This window comes from Erythrolamprus reginae, chromosome 2, assembly GCF_031021105.1.
Source record: "Erythrolamprus reginae isolate rEryReg1 chromosome 2, rEryReg1.hap1, whole genome shotgun sequence".
In the NCBI taxonomy this organism is placed as follows: Eukaryota; Metazoa; Chordata; class Lepidosauria; order Squamata; family Dipsadidae; genus Erythrolamprus; species Erythrolamprus reginae.
In genome coordinates this window covers 202,272,695-202,294,734 of record NC_091951.1, presented here as the reverse complement: position 1 = coordinate 202,294,734, position 22,040 = coordinate 202,272,695, and the positions used below count along the sequence as shown (strand labels likewise).

The 22,040-nt window shown below is 44.9% G+C and overlaps 1 protein-coding gene across 1 annotated transcript in view; it reads left to right on the top strand.

Annotated features, from left to right (window-relative positions):
- Positions 1 to 5,352: 5,352 nt before the first annotated feature.
- FGD1 (FYVE, RhoGEF and PH domain containing 1) overlaps positions 5,353 to 22,040 on the top strand; it is a 101,907-nt gene continuing 85,219 nt past the window's right edge. Inside the window, exon 1 of the mRNA XM_070741290.1 lies at positions 5,353 to 5,868. Coding sequence (XP_070597391.1) covers positions 5,739 to 5,868 — 130 coding nt within the window. The 5' untranslated portion in view covers positions 5,353 to 5,738. The remainder of the gene's footprint in view (positions 5,869 to 22,040) is intronic.

Genomic DNA, 22,040 nt, shown 5'->3' with positions numbered 1-22,040 from the left:
GGCTAGCATCACATTTTGTGGTAACGAATGCCACAGTTAATGATCAAAAGATGATAGCGGGATAAGAACAGAAGAAGGGCCATGCTGAATCAGGCCAAAGCCCATTGAGTCCAGCATTCTGTGTCACAGTAGCCCACCAATTGTCCATGGGGATCTTGAGCAGAAAGAGAAGGCAAGACCCTCCCTTTCCCCTGACCCCCAACAAATGGTACTCAAGGGAATCCTGCCTGCCTCAACCAACATAGAGACGGCACATGGACATCCATTTCAATAACCACTGATACACTTGGCATCCATGAATCTGTCTAATCCTGCCTTGAAGCTATCAAGGCTGACAGCTGTCACGACGTCTTCTGGAAGTGAATTCCATAAACCAATGACCCTCTGGGTGAAGAATGCATCAGAGAAGGGAGCAAATGGTTCAGAGTTCACTGACATTTTGAAACCTCGGTGGAAGAGATGTGACCAGGCTGGGTTTGTGCAATATGGAAGTGTAGAATGTGGTTTGTGCGTATGTGGTTCAGTGTGTTCTTATAGACATAACCAGAGCTATTATGGGATAGCTAATTCTTGAAAAGCCAAACCAGTTAACCATTTTCAAAGGATGAATTCTGATGGTGAGAAAAACGTTCCACACAGCAGCAAAAGAAATCCCCAGTAGCTGCTTTAATATCATGATGTTTAGATGGGGGGAAAGCTGTTTTTCCTCATGTTGGTCCTGGCTTGGCAAAAAACATGTTCTGCGCCTTTATTATTATTATTATTATTTATTTAGATTTGTATGCCGCCCCTCTCCGCAGACTCAGGGCGGCTCACAACAAAGTGAAAAAACAGTTTACAACAAATCTAAATTTCTACCAAAAACATTTAAAAGACCCCATTTTCTAAACAAACATACATACACACATACCATTCATAAATTGTATATGCCCGGGGGAGATGTCTCAGTTCCCCCATGTCTGACGACACAGGTGGGTCTTAAGGAGCTTACGAAAGGCAAGGAGAGTAGGGGCAGTTCTAATCTCTGGGGGGAGTTGGTTCCAGAGGGTCGGGGCCGCCACAGAGAAGGCTCTTGCCCTTGGGCCCGCCAACCGACATTGTTTAGTTGACGGGACCCGGAGAAGGCCCACTCTGTGGGACCTAATCGGTCGCTGGGATTCGTGCGGCAGCAGGCGGTCTCGGAGATATTCTGGTCCAGTGCCATGAAGGGCTTTAAAGATCATAACCAACACTTTGAATTGTGACCGGAAGTTGATCGGCAACCAATGCAGACTGCGGAGTGTTGGTGAAACATGGGCATACCTAGGTAGGCCCATGACTGCTCTCGCAGCTGCATTCTGCACGATCTGAAGTTTCCGAACACTTTTCAAAGGTAGCCCCATGTAGAGAGCATTACAGTAGTCGAACCTCGAGGTGATGAGTGCATGAGTGACTGTGAGCAGTGAGTCCCGGTCCAGATAGGGTCACAACTGGTGCACCAGGCGAACCTGGGCAAACGCCCCCCTCGCCACAGCTGAAAGATGGTTCTCTAATGTGAGCTGTGGATCGAGGAGGACGCCCAAGTTGCAGACCCTCTCCGAGGGGGTCAATAATTCCCCCCCCCAGGGTAATGGAAGGACAGATGGAATTGTCCTTGGGAGGCAAAACCCACAGCCACTCCGTCTTATCCGGGTTGAGTTTGAGTCTGTTGACACCCATCCAGGCCCCAACAGCCTCCAGACACCGGAACATCACTTCCACTGCTTCGTTGACTGGACATGGGGTGGAGATGTAAAGCTGGGTATCATCAGCGTACTGATGATACCTCACCCCATGCCCTTGGATGATCTCACCCAGCGGTTTCATGTAGATATTGAATAGCAGGGGGGAGAGGACCGACCCCTGAGGCACCCCACAAGGGAGAGACCTCGGAGTCGACCTCTGACCCCCCACTAACACCGACTGCGACCGACCGGAGAGGTAGGAGGAGAACCACTGAAGAACAGTGCCTCCCACCCCCAACCCCTCCAGCCGGTGCAGAAGGATACCATGGTCGATGGTATCGAAAGCCGCTGAAAGGTCAAGAAGCACCAGGACAGAGGATAAACCCCTGTCCCGGGCCCGCCAGAGATCATCCATCAACGCGACCAAAGCAGTTTCCGTGCTGTAACCGGGCCTGAACCCCGACTGCTGGGGACCTAGATAATCGGCTTCTTCCAAGGATCGCTGGAGCTGGAGTGCCACCACCTTCTCGACAACCTTCCCCATAAAGGGAAGGTTGGAGACTGGCCGGTAGTTATTAAGTACGGCTGGGTCCAGGGAAGGCTTCTTGAGGAGGGGGCGCACAAGCGCCTCTTTATAGGAAGATGGAAAGGATCCCCTCCCCAAGGAAGTGTTGATAATCTCCTGAACCCAGCTCCGTGTCACCTCTCTGGTGGCCGAAACCAGCCAGGAGGGACACGGATCCAGTAAACAGGTGGCGGAACTCACAGCTCCAATGGCCTTGTCCACTTCATCAGGTGTCACCAGATCAAACTCCTCCCAGACAGGTGGACAAGTACGTGCCCCAGTCACCTCAACTGACTCGTTGTCAGCCGACTCTGTTTTCCAATTGGAGTCGAGGTCCGCCCGGATCTGAGCGATTTTATCAGCGAAAAACGTGTTAAAATCCTCGGCACTACTCTGTAAGGGCTCCCCAACTCCCCTCTGATTAAGAAGGGAGCGGGTCACCCTAAACAGAGCGGCCGGGCGGGATTCTGCTGATGCAATCAAGGTGGCATGATACGCGCATCTTGCCGCCTTGAGCGCCACTTTGTAAGTCTTAATAAAAGCTCTTACAAGTGTTCGATCAGATTCAGACTTACTCTTCCTCCATCGCTTCTCTAGACGTCTCTTTTGGCGTTTCAACTCCCGGAGCTCCTCGTTGAACCATGGAGCTCTACGGGGTCTAGCGCCACGGAGAGGTCGCAAAGGCGCAATCCGATCAAGAGCCTCCGCTGCAGCCTTGTTCCAGGCTTCCGCAAGAGACTCCGCCGAACTGTGGACGAGTGCATCTGGAATAACCCCAAGCGCCGTCTGAAAGCCCTCTGGGTCCATCAGGCGTCTGGGGCGGAACATCTTAATTGGTTCCGCCTCCCTGCGGGGAAGGATTGGAGCCAGGAAGTCAAGCCGTAGTAGAAAATGGTCTGACCATGACAAAGGCAACACTTCTAAGCCCCTTAGTCTCAGACCATTGCTCAATTGCTCAGAGAGGAAGACCATGTCGGGTGCGTGTCCTCCCTCGTGAGTCGGACCCTGTATTACTTGAGTCAGGTCCATGGCTGTCATGGTGGCCATGAACTCCTATGCCAGTCCAGAGGCTTCGCCGAGTGACGGCAGATTGAAGTCTCCCTAGACAATAAGTCTGGGGAACTCCACCGCCAACCCGGCTACCTCCTCGAGCAGCACAGACAGGGCTTTTGACACGCAGCTAGGAGGCAGGTACGTGAGAAACAAGCCCACCTGAACCCCTAAGTCCGACTTCATCAAAAGAGACTCACAACCCGCAATCTCTGGAGCAATGAGTCCACGTAGGCAAAGGCACTCCCTGGCTATAATAGCCACTCCTCCCCCCCTTCCCTGGGGTCGAGGTTGATGCCATATCTGAAACCCAGCTGGGCAAATTTCAGAGAGAGGAACTCCTCCCACTGTTTAGATCAGTGTTTCCCAACCTTGGCAACTTGAAGATATCTGGACTTCAACTCCCAGAATTCCCCAGCCAGCATTCGCTGGCTGGGGGATTCTGAGAGTTGAAGTCCAAATATCTTCAAGTTGCCAAGGTTGAGAAACACTGGTTTAGACTGAGCACAGCTGAAGCAGTTTGCAAGCATATTTCTGAGTTTTTTCCCCCTCCATCCTGTGTAGAGCAGAAAATGGTGTGTGTGCATGTACCGAAAAGCATTTTTGCTAGTTTTTAAAACAAGCATTAACTTTCATGGGGAAATTAATTTGAAACATACTCAAATATGATTTCAACCATCTCTGCTACTGTTATTATTATTTTTCTGTTTAATATCGGGAACTGGTTTGAGGAAAAACAAGTCAAAACTGACTGCAGGAGTCAAAAACATTGAGAATTGTGAAATTTCGTTGAAATGCTTGAGAAAGAAAAATTCCAAGAGATTCCGTGTAGACACACGGAAAAGCATTTAGTAAACATCTGATCTTGGCTTGTTTACAATTTATTTGAACCTTACTTGAAAGAGGAACAAAAACCCCATGCATGTTATGAAAACTGCATGACTGCTTCAAGGTTGAGAAATAAAGGAAGGATTTAACATTTTGGAGAAGACTGGAAAGCTCAGAAAGGAGAGGCTAAATTCCTGAATTCCAACTATGAGGTTAGAAATAAATGAATACAGTACATCCATATGGATATTTATGTATGTAATCAGAACACCAGTATAGTGTAGTGGTTCAAGTTACTGGACTGGAAGTGGAGAGACCAGGTCCTAGGTTCCCCATGGGCAGAGCAGCTGCCTTTGGGCCAGTCAGTGGGAAGTTGAAAACCACAAACCTAGATTGGACCAGCATGGTGGATCATGCTGCATAACCTTCAGTGAATAGCTTGTCCTGCAGTAGGTTGGTTTTGGCAGATAATAATAGAAATAATCTGCAGACACGTACAACATTTAAAATGTGCACTTCTCTTTCTTCTCTTCTTTACTTTTTCCTTTTTTTCTACCTTTTTTCTCTTTCTTCAATAATCTCAATATGACTATGATGTTATGTGATATGAACGTTAATCACTATGTACTATTGATTCCCCTTTGTCTTTGTCTTATTCTTAATAAAACTCAATAAAGATTGCACTTCTCGTAAATGCTACTCGAGATCAAAGTTTGCCTTTTGCCCTACCCAAAGCTTTTTTAAAAAGGCGGTACAATACAGAGAAAGGAAGAGGGGGGGAGAACCCAACAACCTCAAAGTAAGCCGAGTTCAAAACGAGCTGATTTTTAACAGCAGCTGTTAGTCCAACCCCCCCTTAAATTGCCAACACCACCTTTTTTCCAGACTTTTGTCAAGGAAAGGAAAAGAAGGGTGGGGTGTTGTGGAGGGGGGGGGGGCGCAACCCGATACTCTCCTCCTCGGGGAGGCGGTAAAAGCCAAGAGATACTCATGGCTGTGGGTGGCTAACGAAATCCCATTTGCATCCAGTTATGAGAAAGCAAAGCCAAGATCCGAAAAGCTGGGATTGAAAAAAAATCTGCTTGCAAGCTACTCGGCTCTCTCAACGCCTGGCGCTGCAGCACGAAAAAAGCCAACCCACTCAGCGAGGAGTCGGTGTAGAGCGAGAGCGGCGGGAGGAGGAGGAGAAGAGGAGGAGGAGGAAGCGAGGGGAGTGGGAGAGCGGAGGACTTAGCAGACGCTCCAACGTGGATCAGCTGCAAGCTTTCTAAGACATTCCTGCCTGGCCAGGGCGACACTTCCTGCAAGAGCTCTCCACCGACTTGTTGCAAAACGATCTGTCTTAGAAAGCAGCGAAAAGCAACCCACTGGGTTCCTCGTCTCCTTCCCGCGCCTCCCCCTCCCCAGCCCCGATCGCCTCCCCCTTCCCGGCTCCAGCGACGTCCTCCTAGTAGTAGGTCGGATCCGGACCCTTTTCTGAAGGAGGTCGAGGCAATTTGATGGAGACTTCAAGCAGCCTGGCGTTTGGGGGGCGATCGCGGGGGGATTTTGGAGGGGACTGAAGAAGGGAAAAGGGAGGTGGCAGTGCAGACATGCAGAGAGCCAGCGTGATGGGGATGCCTAGTCCGGAACCCAGTGGATCATATTCCCAGCAATTCAAAGCCATGAGGTTCTCCTATCACATCGAAGGGGGAGCGACTACTTCGCCCCAAATCCGAGCTGGTAAGCGCCAGAGGACTCTGGCGGAAAGGGTGTTTCTTGGGGCGAGGGGCTTACGGGCTTCGGGGTAACAAATAAAAGCAGCACTTGCTCCGAGTGAAGACGGGGACAGCCGTACCGTAAAATAAAGGCTGGGTTTCGATAGTCACCTTTAGCAAAGGGAACTGATGCCTAATGGTTAAAGGCGGCAGCGCCTGCATCCGAGAAGGATCTCGGATTTTCTTCTGCAGTTGGGGGAGCGGTTGCCCCACTTTAGAGCAATGAATTGGGGGGGGGGAAAGGACATTGTTTTATTGGGAAAAAGAGAAATACGTGGAATCTGGCGAAGATTTATTCGGGCGCCTGTAAACGCGAAAGCTAAAGATGGAATTTCATTTTCGTAATTTGTAGCAGCTTCGTTTTAAAATAGATTTTTTTAAAAAAATGATGCGGGGAGGGGAGATTTTTTCCCCCCCCCCCCCACTTTTGCCGGAGAGGGAGCAAAAGCAATGCTGTACTTAATATAATTCTATCGTTGTAATAGGTAGTAGGGTTAAAAAACCGAGACATTCCGTTTTGGGCTCCTGCCCCAAAGTGCTTACAATAGGAGTGTGGCTCCTCTGCTTCTCCTGTGTCCTATTTTCCATCTCCTCTTAGGGGAGTGAGCTTGGTCTTTCATTCTTAAAAGTTTCCCCCTCCTGTTTTTTTTTTAACAATCCTGCCATTTTGCTTTTCAAATCCCTAAAACTACAGGCAGCTTTCGGAACAAAGAGACACGGCAGTTAAATTGAAATGGAGGAGGTTCCGAAAAGATGTTTGCAGGAATATTAGCTTCAAGCACTCTCTAATCCCAGGATATATTTTTTTTTTTACACTGCTGAGGAAAACAGAACTGCTTTGATTTCAAATGCAATGCATTTATCTCCTCTGGTCCACCCTTTCACAGGCAGTTAGCTATCACTTCCATAGCCAGGCAATTGAACTTAGTGCTATTGGATGATCTCGGAGACAACTTGTTGCCAAAGTTTCTATGTCTGAAATATTTATAGCGGGGTTATGTGAATTGCATCAATGGAACTCCTTGCCACTTTGTTCTCTGGCTGTGTTCATATGACATGCTGAAAGGCAGAAAGCCATTTATAGTGTAATGAAAGCATTGTGACAAGACAACTGTATGGCTAATTTGTGGTTTATCCATATGAATGCAGAAAACTTGGTTAAACGATTAAACCATGGATTAGCATCCATGCAAACAGATGCAGAAAAATTCAGAGCTTTTAACCAGCTTACAGAAGGAATTAATCATATGTCCTGTACTGTACCGTATTTAGCCTAATGGGATTTTTAGCCTGTATCTTCTGGGTCAGGTGCCAAACTGCTTCCAATCAAGGTGCAAATGTGCAGGTTGGTGTCTCTTTTCTCCCTACACCTCCATGGAGGTGAAGAATCTCACAGGAGACATTGTCACATTTGAGTCACCCTTGCAAGTCTGGTATTCTTAGAAGCATTTTGCGGCCTGCAAAAAGCTGTGAAGCACACATAGGCATATCTCAGGTACAGAAAATGTGACTTGAGAATAAGGTATCTTCTCTCTCTCTCTCTCTCCACTTCATAATAATTGGGAAAGGGAACCTACACCAGCCTTGTATTAAAGCAATTCTTGATTATGATACCAGGCATCGGGCCTTAACAGTGTTTCCTCCTGGCTGGAACTGAATTGAGGCCTACAGAGTTGGCTTCAGAGCATAACTCTAAGGGTGTGTGTGGGAGATGAAACGGGATACACAGTGGAGCCTTTTGGGCCCTGTTTTTTTTCCTCCTGAGAGGGGGCAAACCTTTTCCATCTCCGGCCCCTTTGTTGATTCAGACCAGAATAAGCTTTGTGTCTTTCTCCCCCCTTCTCCCTCAGCTAACACCTGGCAAGACTGAAAAGACATGGGCTGGGCCCTGCCACTGTGGAGAGAAACCATACAAATCCAACAAGTTTTTTATCTATTAAAGCCAACATGGCTTGGATTAAGGCCTTGGTTTGTTCCTTCCAATGTCTCCAATACTGCAACAACAGCAGCTAGTGTATTCTTTCTTAGTTGCCTCTTTTCTTTTTAATCTTTCCAGATCATGATTTAGCTACTAGGCCCGTGATGGGGAACCTATCGCACGGGTGCCACATGGAGCCATATCTGCTGGCACACAAACCGTTGCCCTAGCTCAGCTCCAATGCGCAGGTGTGTGCCAGCCAGCTGATTTTTGTCTCACGCAGAAGCTCTGGGAGGGCATTTTCAGCTTCCAGAGAGCCTCCAGGGGGATGTGGGAGGGCATTTTTACACTCCCCTGGCTCCAGGGAAGCCTTTGGAGCCTGGGGAGGACAAAACACACGCGGCTACTGGGCCCACCAGAAGTTGGGAAACAGGCCGTTTCTGGCCTCCAGAGGGCCTCTGCAGGGACGGGGAAGGCTTTTTTGCCCTCCCCAGTCATTGCTATAGGTGTGGGCACTCGCACATGCATGATAGCGCACACGCATGGTCTTTTGGCACCCGAGGAAAAAAAGGTTCGCCATCACTATACCAGGTTCTTCTTTGTTTTTTTGGACTGAGGGGGAAAAAAACAACCCAGGAATCTTGGCTTTCTGCATTCTGAACTTTGAAATTGTAGAGCTTTTTTTCCTTCAGCAACCAGAGGGCTGAAGACATAAAGCTGCCTCAAATAATACTGTGGTGTCAGTTGCCCTCAGTGATCTAGGCCCAAATTGATGGGTGGCAGTGTAGTGCCATAAGATCTACATGGTTGCAAAGAGAAGGGTCTTTCAATCTGGGGTCGGCTGGTGTGCTTCTGTCCCTCACTCTCACCCTTCAGGCTGTTGACTCCAGGTATTCTCCACTGTTTTAGGAAGTCTAAATCAGTGTTTCCCAACCTTGGCAACTTGAAAATATTTGGACTTCAACTCCCAGAATTCCCCAGCCAGCAAATGCTGGCTGGGGAATTCTGGGAGTTGAAGTCCAGATATCTTCAAGTTGCCAAGGTTGGGAAACGCGGGTCTAAATGATGATACTGGTTAAAGAGATCTTAAGCAGTTCTGTTTACTTCAGCTGGAACCCAGCTTAAAGATTCTGCCTATGTGTGCATCAGTTCCTTTTTGCAGTCCAGGTTTTCAGCCACAAAGAAAGCCTCGGTTTGTTGCTTCTACAAGGGGGTGGCTGACTGGCATGGCTTGGATGCAGAATGTCTTGCTTAACAGGAAGTGTGTTGAAAATCCTGAACTAGCCCAGATTGTCTCAATTTGGCACCCTCCAGATGTGTTTGCTCTCCCAGACCCGGCGGCTGCATTGATTGGAGTGTGAAGTGCTGTAAATACATGTAGAGCAGCTTGGGAGATGATCAACTCTGCCAAAAAAGAAAGAAAATCAGGAATGTTGTGAGAGAGGCAGGACATTTGTTGTATGGAACTGGCAAATGAAGTTGTAGGGAGACCATTTACAATGGGGAAGGGCCAGCTGCATAAGTAATGATTGCTAATTTTTATTTTTTTATTTTATTTTTTTTGCATTCCTGCAGGAGCAACTGGCATGCTGTTTGATTAGGTGCTAACCATCTTTGTCTCATGATTCCTCCATTCCAGTATCAGTAGCTGCATTTCTGATCTCCTCCCTTATCCTCTTTTCCCTACAAAGCTTTGAGGAACTGCTTGGTTGACATAAAAACAAAGCCACATCCTGGCTCCAAGCAAAGCCGCAGGGGAATTAACTGGGGGCCAGAGCCTGGCTGGAGGATGAGGCCAAAAGGCCCAGGCCTTCTAGCTTCTGCTGTGGAGATGCATGTGGTATGAAGAACTTGACGTTGTCCGGCTCAGAGGAAGGGACATATCCAAGGAGCTTTCTAAGGAGGAAGGCGAGAAAAGATGCTTACCTTATTGCTCACCTCTAACGTTTTCTCTGATCCTCAAGCAGATTAAAACAAAAATCAATGGGAAAAGAAAGTCAGCTCAAAAAAGTCTCATCTTTATTTAAAAATGCATAGTTTGGTGAAGAGAACACGCCAGAGTTCTAAACTTAAATAAGTGTGTTTTAACAGTTCAGGAACTGGGAACTGAGGTGTATCAAGAAATGTGGGATTAAATTTTAATTGAATAACGTTGAGGTAGAAATCTTGTAGTTACCTGTGAAGAGTATAAGTTAAAGAGGGCTTGCTTCTGAAGAGCGAGAAGTAAGTTCGTGATGCAGTGCTATTGTTTTAACCTTGGTTGAGTTCACATAACGTATGAAAACAAAGGTTGACTTAAAGTGTTGTATGAACCTTGCCGGTACTCGTTTATTCAGGGAACAATTTTTAAACGAACAGTGGCTTTGTGTTTTTATGACTTGAATCATATTTATTCTTGTGTGGCATTATAATTATTTGCCTCGCTATAAACAACCAGTACCATTTAGTCCCAGAGATTAACTAAGTGTTTGCTCAATTGTAAACCCATATTAAATATTGCACTCACATTAGGGGACGTGGTGATCCAATAGTTCCTTGGTTTTATTGAAGCATTGAGAATCTAACTGGCGCTTTAATGAAGCTTTATGACCTATTGTGTAGGCTGAACCAAAAAGCCTGCATTCCAGATCTGGAAATAGTACCACTAATGTAGTTTCATCTTTGCTTCATATGCTGTGAGAAACTTGCTACTTCTGGAATGATGAACAACATACCATTAGACAAATCATGATTTGATGTGATATTTAAATCCAGGCTGTAAGATAGGCAAATCCAGTCTGGTTTGGAGATGCCTAGAGGGGTTTGAGGTACAATTGAGTAAGCAGACATAATGGACCACATCTTATTTATAGAGTTTTCTTGATATTAATGGGAGCTTCTGTCATTTTCCGTGGGGAATGTACAAGAGAATTCCTGTTGATCTTTGCTTTGATTGATTGGTGTGATGTGTTGTTTTTTTACCTTAAGAAGCCAAAGCACTTGAGCTCGTCCAGATGGGTGCCGAGGGGCATTAAGGAACTCTCGAGTAGAAAATCGAGGGTACCTCTGAGAACTGCTGCTGTCTTTCTGTGCCTACAGTGTGATCTGGCTGGCCCCACCATTTTTTCCATGCATCTGGGTGAGAAGTGCTATTTTTAGAAAGAGGCCGGGCTGGGGAACTCGGGGCCTGTAGTTCACTGTGTCAACGGCAGCTGCCAGGTTCAGGGGGGGGGGGATTCGCTCCGAGACTTGAGAAAAGTTTCCTAGGCTGAAAGGGGAAGATTGTTGAGGAACAGTACACCTTGTTTGTTAACAACCTAGTCCCAAAGATTGACGGGTCAGCAAATTAAATGTACCAATCCTGATGCCCAGGATGTGTCATTGTGACATCCCACTGGCACTACAGCTATGCTGAAACCGTTATCCCACCTCTTAATGTGGTTGCAAGAATTTGGGAGTAACTCTGCCTGAGCTTTCCAGTTTCAAATTGTATGATGTCAGGAGATTAGGAATTGGCAGAAGAAATACTATTCAGGAGAAGCATTTTTAAATTGTGCCACTGACAAATCATGTTCAGAAGAAGCCACTGTCTCAGACGGTTGTATGGAGAGTCCTTATCAAAGGTTGCTGTCCTCACTTGGAAGACCTTTGGTCAATTCCTGGACAAGACTTTTGTGTTTAATAAGAATTAATAAGCTAACTACAAGCTATACAAAAATACACTGCTCAAAAAAATAAAGGGAACACTTAAACAACACAATATACAGGTAACGCCAAGTAAATTCTGTGAGATCAAACTGTCCACTTAGGAAGCAACACTGATTGACAATCAATTTCAAATGCTGTTTTGCACATTCACATACAAAGTATTCAATGAGAATATTTCATTCATTCAGATCTACGATGTGTTATTTGAGTGTTCCCTTTATTTTTTTGAGCAGTATTATACCGTACAATCTATAGTTCTATATACTGTAAAGGATATAAGATTGTACCTGGATTGTATGTAGATGAGGTGAAAAAAGGGAAGATAATGGTAGGAAATAATAACTGTTGTTTCCATATAATTGTTTCCAGGATCCAACTTGAAAATAATTCCAATATTTTGAGGGAAAGACTAGACGAATGGAAGAAATGCAAGATGTAGAGCTGAAGATAAGGAAGTCAGGGTTTTGGCAAAGGTAAAACTCCCATACAGAATAAAGAAAGTTGTTTAGGACAGGATAGGGTACCAACCATACGTAACAGAATTTGACACAGCATCCTCAGTTGGTTCATGTAAGGATCGCAGACTGCAAATAAACTGTGCCCAAGAGAGGCTAGCGTATACCAATCTGAGTTACCAAATGTTACATTGTGCACACCTATAACCACCCTCAGGAATTATTGGTAGATTTTATCCATCATGCTAAGCCCTATGTGGTTTGTTTGCTTTTGGCTTAATATGCTGGGCAAACATAGCCAACTGTGGTTCAGTTCACTATGGTTAAGCAAATCTTTGTTGAGAGTGATTAGTTTCTCTGACCACTACCCATTATCCGAATTTGACATTCACCTTCCTGAATAATTGCTCATCTACATCAGCCGACTTGGTGTGTGTGAGAAACTTGGGGCTAGAAAAAGAGAGTTCGATGCTACCTATTCTGTCACTCAAATTATGCACTTTATTAGTGTATATCTGGGCTTAATATATGTGAAAGGCAGCAACAGATCCTGTCCTTGGGATGAATAAATGGAGAAGACTTCTTTGTGTACCGCATCACTAGGGTTAGGTGCAGTGATGGGCTACCAAAATTTTTACTACCACACTCTGGGCGTGGCTTATGCATTTTGTTTCAACATCTTTCAGTGCAAATTGGGTGCTCTGAGGTGGAGCTCCTAATTTTGTTACCGGAACTGCGTTCCTAGCCGTTCCCGTAGGAGCCCATCACTGGTTAGGTGGTACGAGAATTAACGGTTAGAGCAGGGGTCCCCAAACTTGGCAAGTTTAAGACTTGTAGACTTCAACTCCCAGAATTCTCTAGCCAGCTATACTGGCTGGAGAATTCTGGGAGTTGAAGTCCACAAGTCTTAAAATTGCCAAGTTTGAACACCTCTGGGTTAGAGTATGGCTCTTTGTTCCACGTTTCACTTTAGTGCCCCACTGTTATTTTAGGGTGGTCATGGCACAGCACAGTGTTTCACCAATGGGGCAGGACTTCTACCAAAGACTACAGCCATTCAGCCACTGGAATTTCAACATACTCTTGTGCTTGACACATACATGTTATCGGCATTAATCTTTTGATAACCTCCTCTCCCCATTGTTTCATTCCCCTCTGTTATTTTATCCTGCCTCGCTTCCCCTCTGCTCTGGTTAGAGTTCAGTAAACTCTACCAATTCACCTTTTTTGGGGCGGGGAGGGGATGCTGATCATTGCAGCACTAAAATAGCATTTCATAGTGTAATCAATAGCTAATGAAATGGGAGTCATTTAGCATCTATTACATTGGTGGCTTTGAAAGAAACAGAATCACAGCCAATCAAACGGGCCAACTGAGATGTCTGCTCTCTAGTGAGCCAGGGAAACCGGAATCCCCGCTGTTTCTAATAATTGCTTATATTTTAAGCCCTGTTTAATTAAACCATTTTTTCCTTCCCTTCTTACTGCATTCCCTGAGCCGCAAAGGGTTAATTCCCCCCTCCAAAAGACACAGAGACACACAAGCAGGGTGAGGGCAGGATACATCCTGCTGCACCACCCACATTTGGCCTCTCCTCCCTCCTTCCAACTTTTTCCCTCCCTCCTTTTGCAGAACTCTTAATGCGTTCCATATGGGCCCATCCTGTGTACAGAAGCTTCCGATATAGGCCCGGGGCTACGGTTGTTGGTGGGATGGTCAGGCAAGGAATCCTGCCTGGCCTCAACCAGCACCCACTCCAGCCTCCTTAAAACTGCTTTCACAGCATTTCTTGCTTTTTTTGCATTGTAACTCCAGCCAGGAAGGGGGAACGGAGGGGGGCAGACTGCAGTGCAAACTGATAATATGGATTGTGACTGTGGCTTGCCCCCATTAAGTAGTGTACTTTACAGGATTATTTTTATATGCTCAGGATTTTAGCTATGTAGCTAATCTGTGAGTGGAACCCCTGGGTCGGCAGGGGTTTTAAATTCTCTTCTTGGATGGGAACCGTCTGCATAGCCGTGAAGAATTAACTGATTTCTGTGCCTTCCGATGCTGGTGACCTATCTGGCTCTTAGCTGAATTGGGGTTGCATGGCTTTCTTCTTTCCAAGATCTAAGAGCTCCCATGTGTTTCCTGGCTAAGTAGAATTTAGAAAGCCAGATTGCCATCTTGTCTCTTGTTCCTGTTTGGAATCGCTGCTCTATAATTTTTGGAAGCAGGCCTTTAATTTTCTGCAAGCTGGACATGGTTGGAGAGAAAATGAGAAAGGGAGGCTTTTAGGGTGGAGTTAGGAGGTAGCCTGCAACCAGTTCAGATTTTTAAGTGAAAGGAGAGATTGCCAAGGACTGATGCCCAGTTCTGAATTGTCTCTCTTGAAAATGAGCTCTCTTGAAGGAGTAAGAAAAGCCTCCAAATCTGTTTTCTTAAATCAGCTCAGTCTTCGGACCCAGATTTGCATCGCCTCCATTTTGGCAGAATGATGCCTTACAACCGCTGTGATTTGTGAATTTTTATTGCCCAAATACATGGAGCGGTCCATTTGCAAAATGTTTTCTGCCCTCATTGTGTGTCTGTTTTGGCTATACACCATCCATTAATATGCAAAACTGTAGGAATTTCTATTGCATCTTTCACTTAAGGAGATGGTCTAACAGTCTTAAAAAGTGTGTTCACAATACAGTAATACCTCGTCTTACGAACCTAATTGGTTCCGGATGTAGGTTCATAAGGCGAAAAGTTCCTAAGACAAAACATTGTTTCCCATAGGAAACAATGTAAAAGTGATTAATCCGTGCAAAAAAAATAATAAATCGCAAAATGGCACGCCGCTGGGCGTGATACGAACCGCTCGTGATACGAACCGCTCGTGATACGAACCCGGGGTTCGGAAATTTTTTGCCTCTTACGAACTTTTTTCGGCTTACGAACCCACCGGAGATTGCAAAATGGCGCTCCGCTGGGCGCTGCCGCCCGGCTGTCACCTTTTAAAACAGCTGGGGGGCTTCTCGGCATTCTCCCAAACCCGAACTTCCGGGTTCGGTGTTTGGGAGAACGCCAAGAAGCCCCCCGGCTGTTTCAGAAGGTGACAGCCAGGCGGCGGCGCTTCTCAGCGGTCTCCCGAACCCAAACCCGAAAAGTTCGGGTTCGGGTTCAGGAGAATGCCGAGAAGCCCCCCGGCTGTTTTAAAAGGTGACAGCCGGGCAGCGGCGCCCAGCGGCGTGCCATTTTGCGATTTATTATTTTTTTTGCACGGATTAATCACTTTTACATTGTTTCCTATGGGAAACAATGTTTTGTCTTAGGAACTTTTCGCCTTATGAACCTACATCCGGAACCAATTAGGTTCGTAAGACGAGGTATTACTGTATTGTGAACACACTTTTTAAGACTGTTAGACCATCTCCTTAAGTGAAAGATGCAATAGAAATTCCTACAGTTTTGCATATTAATGGATGGTGTCTACTCCATCCATGGAGTAGTAATAATCTACTCCATATCCCGCTATATAGAATGCTGGTGAGACCACATTTGGAATACTGTGTTCAGTTCTGGAGACCTCACCTACAAAAAGATATTGACAAAATTGAATGGGTTCAAAGACGGGCTACAAGAATGGTGGAAGGTCTTAAGCATAAAACGTATCAGGAAAGACTTAATGAACTCAATCTGTATAGTCTGGAGGACAGAAGGAAAAGGGGGGACATGATCGAAACATTTAAATATATTAAAGGGTTAAATAAGGTCCAGGAGGGAAGTGTTTTTAATAGGAAAGTGAACACAAGAACAAGGGGACACAATCTGAAGTTAGTTGGGGGAAAGATCAAAAGCAACATGAGAAAATATTATTTTACTGAAAGAGTAGTAGATCCTTGGAACAAACTTCCAGCAGACGTGGTAGATAAATCCACAGTAACTGAATTTAAACATGCCTGGGATAAACATATATCCATCCTAAGATAAAATACAGAAAATAGTATAAGGGCAGACTAGATGGACCATGAGGTCTTTTTCTGCCGTCAGACTTCTATGTTTCTATTTGTGGTAGTGTAGATGAAGCACGAAGGGTTGATTATGTTCCCCATTAACAGAGTGGGGAAGAAGACAGCAACACATCCTTGGCGGTGGGCTTTCCTCCCACCCTGAAGACAGAAAGAAGGCAGGAAATAACTGCCTGACAGTAGTCCTTTTGTTGTGTCTCGAGGATGAGGCCAGCAATATTGTTGTCCTCCCATCGAGCAAGGGACCAGCTTCTGCTGCTGCAGCAGGGGAATAAGCACTGAGAAAGGGGATTCTTCCTTTTCTCAGCTTGCCCGCTCCCTCCCGCTCATGTCCCAAGTGTGGGTCTCTTGCCACCATAACCAATCTCCGCTCTCACTTCATATTGTCTCCCACCAGAGAAGGAGCAATATCTTCTCTTTCATCATATTGCTGCTGTCCATAGGGCCATCAGTGGCATCCTCAAGCAGGCGTGGAGGTAAGAGTAGTTTACAGAGGTAGCCGCAGCAGCTGTTAGGAATGTTGATCTCAAGGGAAGGATTACATCCAATTGATATCCCTATCAGAATCCAGAAACAAGAAAATATTGGCAAACTAGGAAAGATTTTTATTTTCTCCAGCTGCCAAACAAGGTTCAGGGCCCTCCAGCTGGATGCCCTGCAGGTTACCAACCGCCCCGAGGCTCCTCGCGCATCTAGAAAGTTAGCACAGGGCAGGATTTGTTGTGCTTTTTAAAGAGGGAAACACAACGTCTTGCCAAATCACCTTGATTTGGCTTCCTCCTGCTTCATTGTCAGGGTAGTCCTGAGACGGAGGCTCCAATGTCATCCGATGATTCTCTGTGGCGACCCCGGCCCTCTGGAATCAACTCCCGGGACCGTCTTCTGCCGCATGAATCCCAGCGACCGGTTAGGTCCCACAGAGTTGGCCTTCTCCGGGTCCCATCGACTAAACAATGTCATTTGGCAGGACCCAGGGGAAGAGCCTTCTCTGTGGTGGCCCCGACCCTCTGGAACCAACTCCCCCCGGATATCAGGGTTGCCCCCACCCTCCTTGCCTTTCGTAAGCTCCTTAAAACCCACCTCTGTCGTCAGGCATGGGGGAATTGAGATATTCCCTTCCCCCTAGGCTTATAAAATTTATGAATGGTATGTCTGTTTGTATGATTGGTCTCTTAAATTGGGGTTTTAAAAATTACTTTTTATATTAGATTTGTTATATTTGTCTTTTTTACTGCTGTTAGCCGCCCCGAGCCTGCGGAGAGGGGCGGCATACAAATCTAATAAATAAATAAATCCCCCCCCCCCCCCCGGAGATTTGAACTGCCCCTACCCTCATCTTCCATAAAATGTTGAAGACTCACCTTTGCTGCCAGGCATGGGGGGATTAATCTCCCCCCCTTCCTTTTTTCTCTGACCTTTATTATGTTTATGTTCAGTTGGACTGAGTGTGTTTGATTGTGTAGCAGATAAGTTTTTTATAACAATGCATTTTTAAATTAGTTTTTTAAATTTTTTTAACATTAGATTTGTATTTATATTGTATTGCTGTTATGTTGTGAGCCGCCCCGAGTCTTCAGAGAAGGGTGGCATACAAATCTAATAAATTATTATTATTGTTAAGCAAATTCAGGCTCGTATTTGACAATTTAATAATTTATTAATTTATTATTATTATTATTATTATTATTATTATTATTATTATTATCATCATTATATGATGTGCCATTGCCTTGAGGCTCTGGATGGGAGACAACAGGCTCAGATTTAACCCAGACAAGACCCCAAGTAGCTGTGGATATTGCCTCCTAAAGATTATGTCAACTGTCCATCTTTGATTCTTGGAGTGGGGGAGAAATTGTCCCCCTCTGAACGGGGTGGCAATTTGGGTATCCTTTGAGACTCACAGCTGAAATTAGATCAACACTTGACAGCTGTAGCTAGGCGGACGTTTGCACAGATTCGTCTGGTGTACCAACTGCGACCTTACCTGGATCTAGAGGCTCTCCTCACAGTCAATCATGCTCTTGTCACCTCACGGTTAGATTATTGCAGTCTAATTGTGATTATATCCTTGAAGAGTGTTTGGAGACTACAATTGGTCTTAGAATGTTTAAAGCCCTTTGTGGCCCAGGACCGGGTTATCTTCAATACCACCTTCTGCCACATAATTCCCAGCGACCAGTGAGATCCCGTAGAGTTGGTCTCCTCTAGGTCCTACCATCTAAACCAGGGGTAGGCAATTAATTTTATCAGGGGGCCGCATGAGAAATTGGGATGGTTTTAGAGGGCCGGACTAATATAATTAACTCAGTTCTACCCAATACTGTATATTATTGGGTAGAACTGAGTTAATTGTATTATAATTATAAATTATAATTATATTATATTATATATTATATATATATAATTATATATTATAATATATTATATATTTCTCCTTCCTTCCTTCCTCCATTTCTCCTCCCTTCCTCCCTCTATCCTTCCTCCCTTCCTCCCTCCCTCTATTCTTCCTTCCTTCCTTCTTCCCTCCATTTCTCCTTCCTTCTTTCTTTCCTTCCTCTCCACTTCTCTTTCCCTCCCTCCCTTTCCCTTTTCTTTCTTTCTCTTTCTCTCCCCGCCGCGAATGCCCAAAGGTTAAGTCAGCTTACACGAAAGGTGGAGAGGGTGAGGCGAGAGCTCCAGTGCAGGCAGTCAGCCGACATGACTGCCTTTTTCCCCTCGCGGGTGGCGAGGCCGTCCAACTCCACTGTGCGGCGTTTTGAAACGGCGTGCGGTGTATAGATATTGCCTGAATTTTTGCACGTGCACGTGGTGTTTTGGACCGCGCACATTGGACCGGCCTCCGTGGGCCGGTCACAGACAGCAGGCAGGCTGCCACTTGCCCAAGTCTGATCTAAACAGGGCCCATTGGCGGGCCCATGGGGGAGGGCCTTCTCTGTGGCTGCCCCAACTCTCTGGAACCAGTTACCTCCAGAGATCCGGACTGCCCCCACTCTGTTGGCCTTCCGAAAATTAGTAAAGACCTGGTTTTTACGGCAGGCTTGGGACCGCTGATTTTGCAGGTGCAATTGGTGAGCTCCGACTATGAAATGATATGAAGGGGTTTAACCCTGCTGTTCTGTTTCGGGTCTATTTGACCCGAAGCCAAGTTTGAGTCCCTGTAAAAATTTTTCCCTGCATATCTGAAACTTGAAATTTCATGACTATTCATCATTTCAGGGGTTCTCTCTATGAGAATTTTTTGGGGGGGTGGGGGGCTTAGTTTTTGCTGGGCAAAAAAAGTTACAAATCTTCTGTTCCCGGGTCACCCTGACCCGGACCGAAAACTCTTCATTTGCAGTGCTTATGTTTGGTCTTTTTGAAAGCTTTTTTCACTTGGAAAGTAGTCTGAACATTTCTGCACACAATGATATGAAAATTGAAATGAAAAACGTAAATCTTATTGGTTTATTTTGCTGATATAATGCGCCCCCCCCCGTTTTTGTGAAAGTATTTTCAATTTATGGATAGTTTTGCTTGCAAAATGCATTCTATTTTACTGAAGTTGGTATGGGATTGGTAGCTTGAACATTTCTGAATATAAGAAAAATATAAAGGAACTGAAAAAAATGATTCTTACTGGTTTTTTAACATCAGAAATAAGGCCTCCCCCCCCCCTCAGCTGCTTGCAACCATTTTCACTTTTTATTTTTTTATGCTCCAAATCCAAAATATTCTTTAAAATCTTAGGCATTCATTTACTCAATTTAACAATGCTGATCATCAAAAAAATATTTGTGGGAGTGGGGGGAAATTTTTTTTTCTGGGCAAAAAAAAAGTCACGTTTAGTCTGTTCGGGTCATATAGACCCGGACCAAAATGATTTTTTTTAGGTACTTGAATTTGGTCTTTTTGAAAACTTTTTCAACTGGAAAACTAGTTTGAACATTTATGAACATAATGATATGAAAATTGAACTGGAAAAATTGAGACTTATATTTTTATTTTGATCAAAAAGCCCCTCCCCCCCATCCTTTCTGAATTTCGTGTCAATTTCTATTTTTTAAGGCTACAAATCCCCAAGGAATTTCCCCCCAAAAGGTTTGATATACTAAATTGAACATTTATGAATATAAGAAAAATATAAATGAACTGGAAAAAATGGTTCTTATTGGTTTATTTTTGCCACAAAAGGGCCACACACACCCCTCGGCCTTGCTGTGTGCCATTATTGTCACTTTTTATACATATTTGGCTAGAAATATTTGGAATATCCTTTTGAAAATCAACCACATTGTAGCCAGAGAACTAATTTTATGAAACAAATCCATTTTACTAAAAAAAAGTATGTAAGTTTGAAATTAACAGCATAATTTTTATATAAATTGAAATAATTGAACATGGGGGGAGGCATACATTTATGTGCAAAATAAACCAATATGCATCAATTTTTCCAGTTCAATTTTCATATCATTATGTTCAGAAATGTTCAAGCTACCAATCCCACACCAACTTTAGTAAAATAGAATGTATTTTGCTAGCAAAACTATCCATAAAGTGAAGACTATTTAAAAAAAACGGGGGGCCTGCATTTCATCAACAAAATAAACCAATATGCATCAATTTTTTCAGTTCAATTTTCATATCATTATGTTCAGAAATGTTCAAGCTACCAATCCCACACCAACTTTAGTAAAATAGAATGTATTTTGCAGGCATAATTATCAATAAACCCCCAAAAAATTCACAAAAATGGGGGGGGGAGGCATATTTATGTGCAAAATAAACCAATAAGGATTAATTTCTTCAGTTCAATTTTCATATCATTGTGTGCAGAAATGTTCAGACTACTTTCCAAGTGAAAAAAGTATTCAAATTGACCAAACATAAGCACTGCAAATGAAGAGTTTTCGGTCCGGGTCAGGGTGACCCGGGAACAGAAGATTTGTAACTTTTTAAAAACAGAACAGCAGGGTTAAAATTGTTTTTAATGCTTAATGTGATATCTATAAGGTTCAGGATGGTACAATGCGTGTTTTAAGATGTTTTTAATGTTTTTTGTCTGTTAGCTGCCCAGAGTACTTCGGGATCTGGGCGACATATAAATACAATTAATGTGAGAATATGTCTTTGGTGTTTGTTAGGCAGGCATGGGTTTCTGTGGATGACCTGTCAGGGAAGGCTCCAAAGGATGAGTACATTTCAATTACTACAAAGCTCAGAGTAATTCAAGCAGTGGGTCTTTCCAGTATATGTATTGGACTACGGAAGATCAGTGTAATTCAACCAGTGGGTTTGGCAGCTGTGTATTGGAGTGACAGCTGTGCACCGAGGAAGAAGACAAAAGGCAGATACCATCTGGATTTGGAGACCAACCAACTAATATGCCCTGGACCAAATAAAGGTGGACAATTTCCTTGAGGTAATGATCAGCAAGCAGAATCTTGGGTGTTTGATTTATTTGTTACAGACAAGAAAAGGCTCCTGTGTTTGGCAAGACTGAGCAGGAGTAGGACAAAAAGACAGTCAGTGGGCAAGATGGATGAGTGAAATTAAAGCGAGAACTGGACTGTGGCATTAGGAGCTATATGGCGCGACTGGGGACAGGTCAGGATTGTGAACGTTTCTCCATACAATTACCAAGGACAGATCCATTTTCTGTGAACATGGTGATTTTGAAAAAGAATAATCTGGGGACTGTGATGGCAAACCTATGGCGTGTGTGCCACAGATGGCAAGCAGAGCTACATCTGCTGGCATACAAGCTGTTGCCCCAGCTCAGCTCCAGCACCGGCCAGCTGATTTTCGGTTCACGCAGAGGCTCTAAGAGGGCATTTTCAGCCTCTGGGGGTCAGGGGAGCGTGTTTTCGTCCTCCCCAGGCTCCAGGGAACTCTCTGGAGCATGGGGAAGGGGAAAAATGGGTCTACTGGGCCCACTGGAAGTTGGGAAATGAGGGAGCATGGGGGGGGTCATGTGCGCATACACAGAGGGCTGGGGCACATGGGGCATTGAATTATGAATGTGGGCACGCATGCGAGTGCAATAGTGCTCATGCACATGGTTTTGGCATCTAAGGAATAAAAGGTTCATCACTG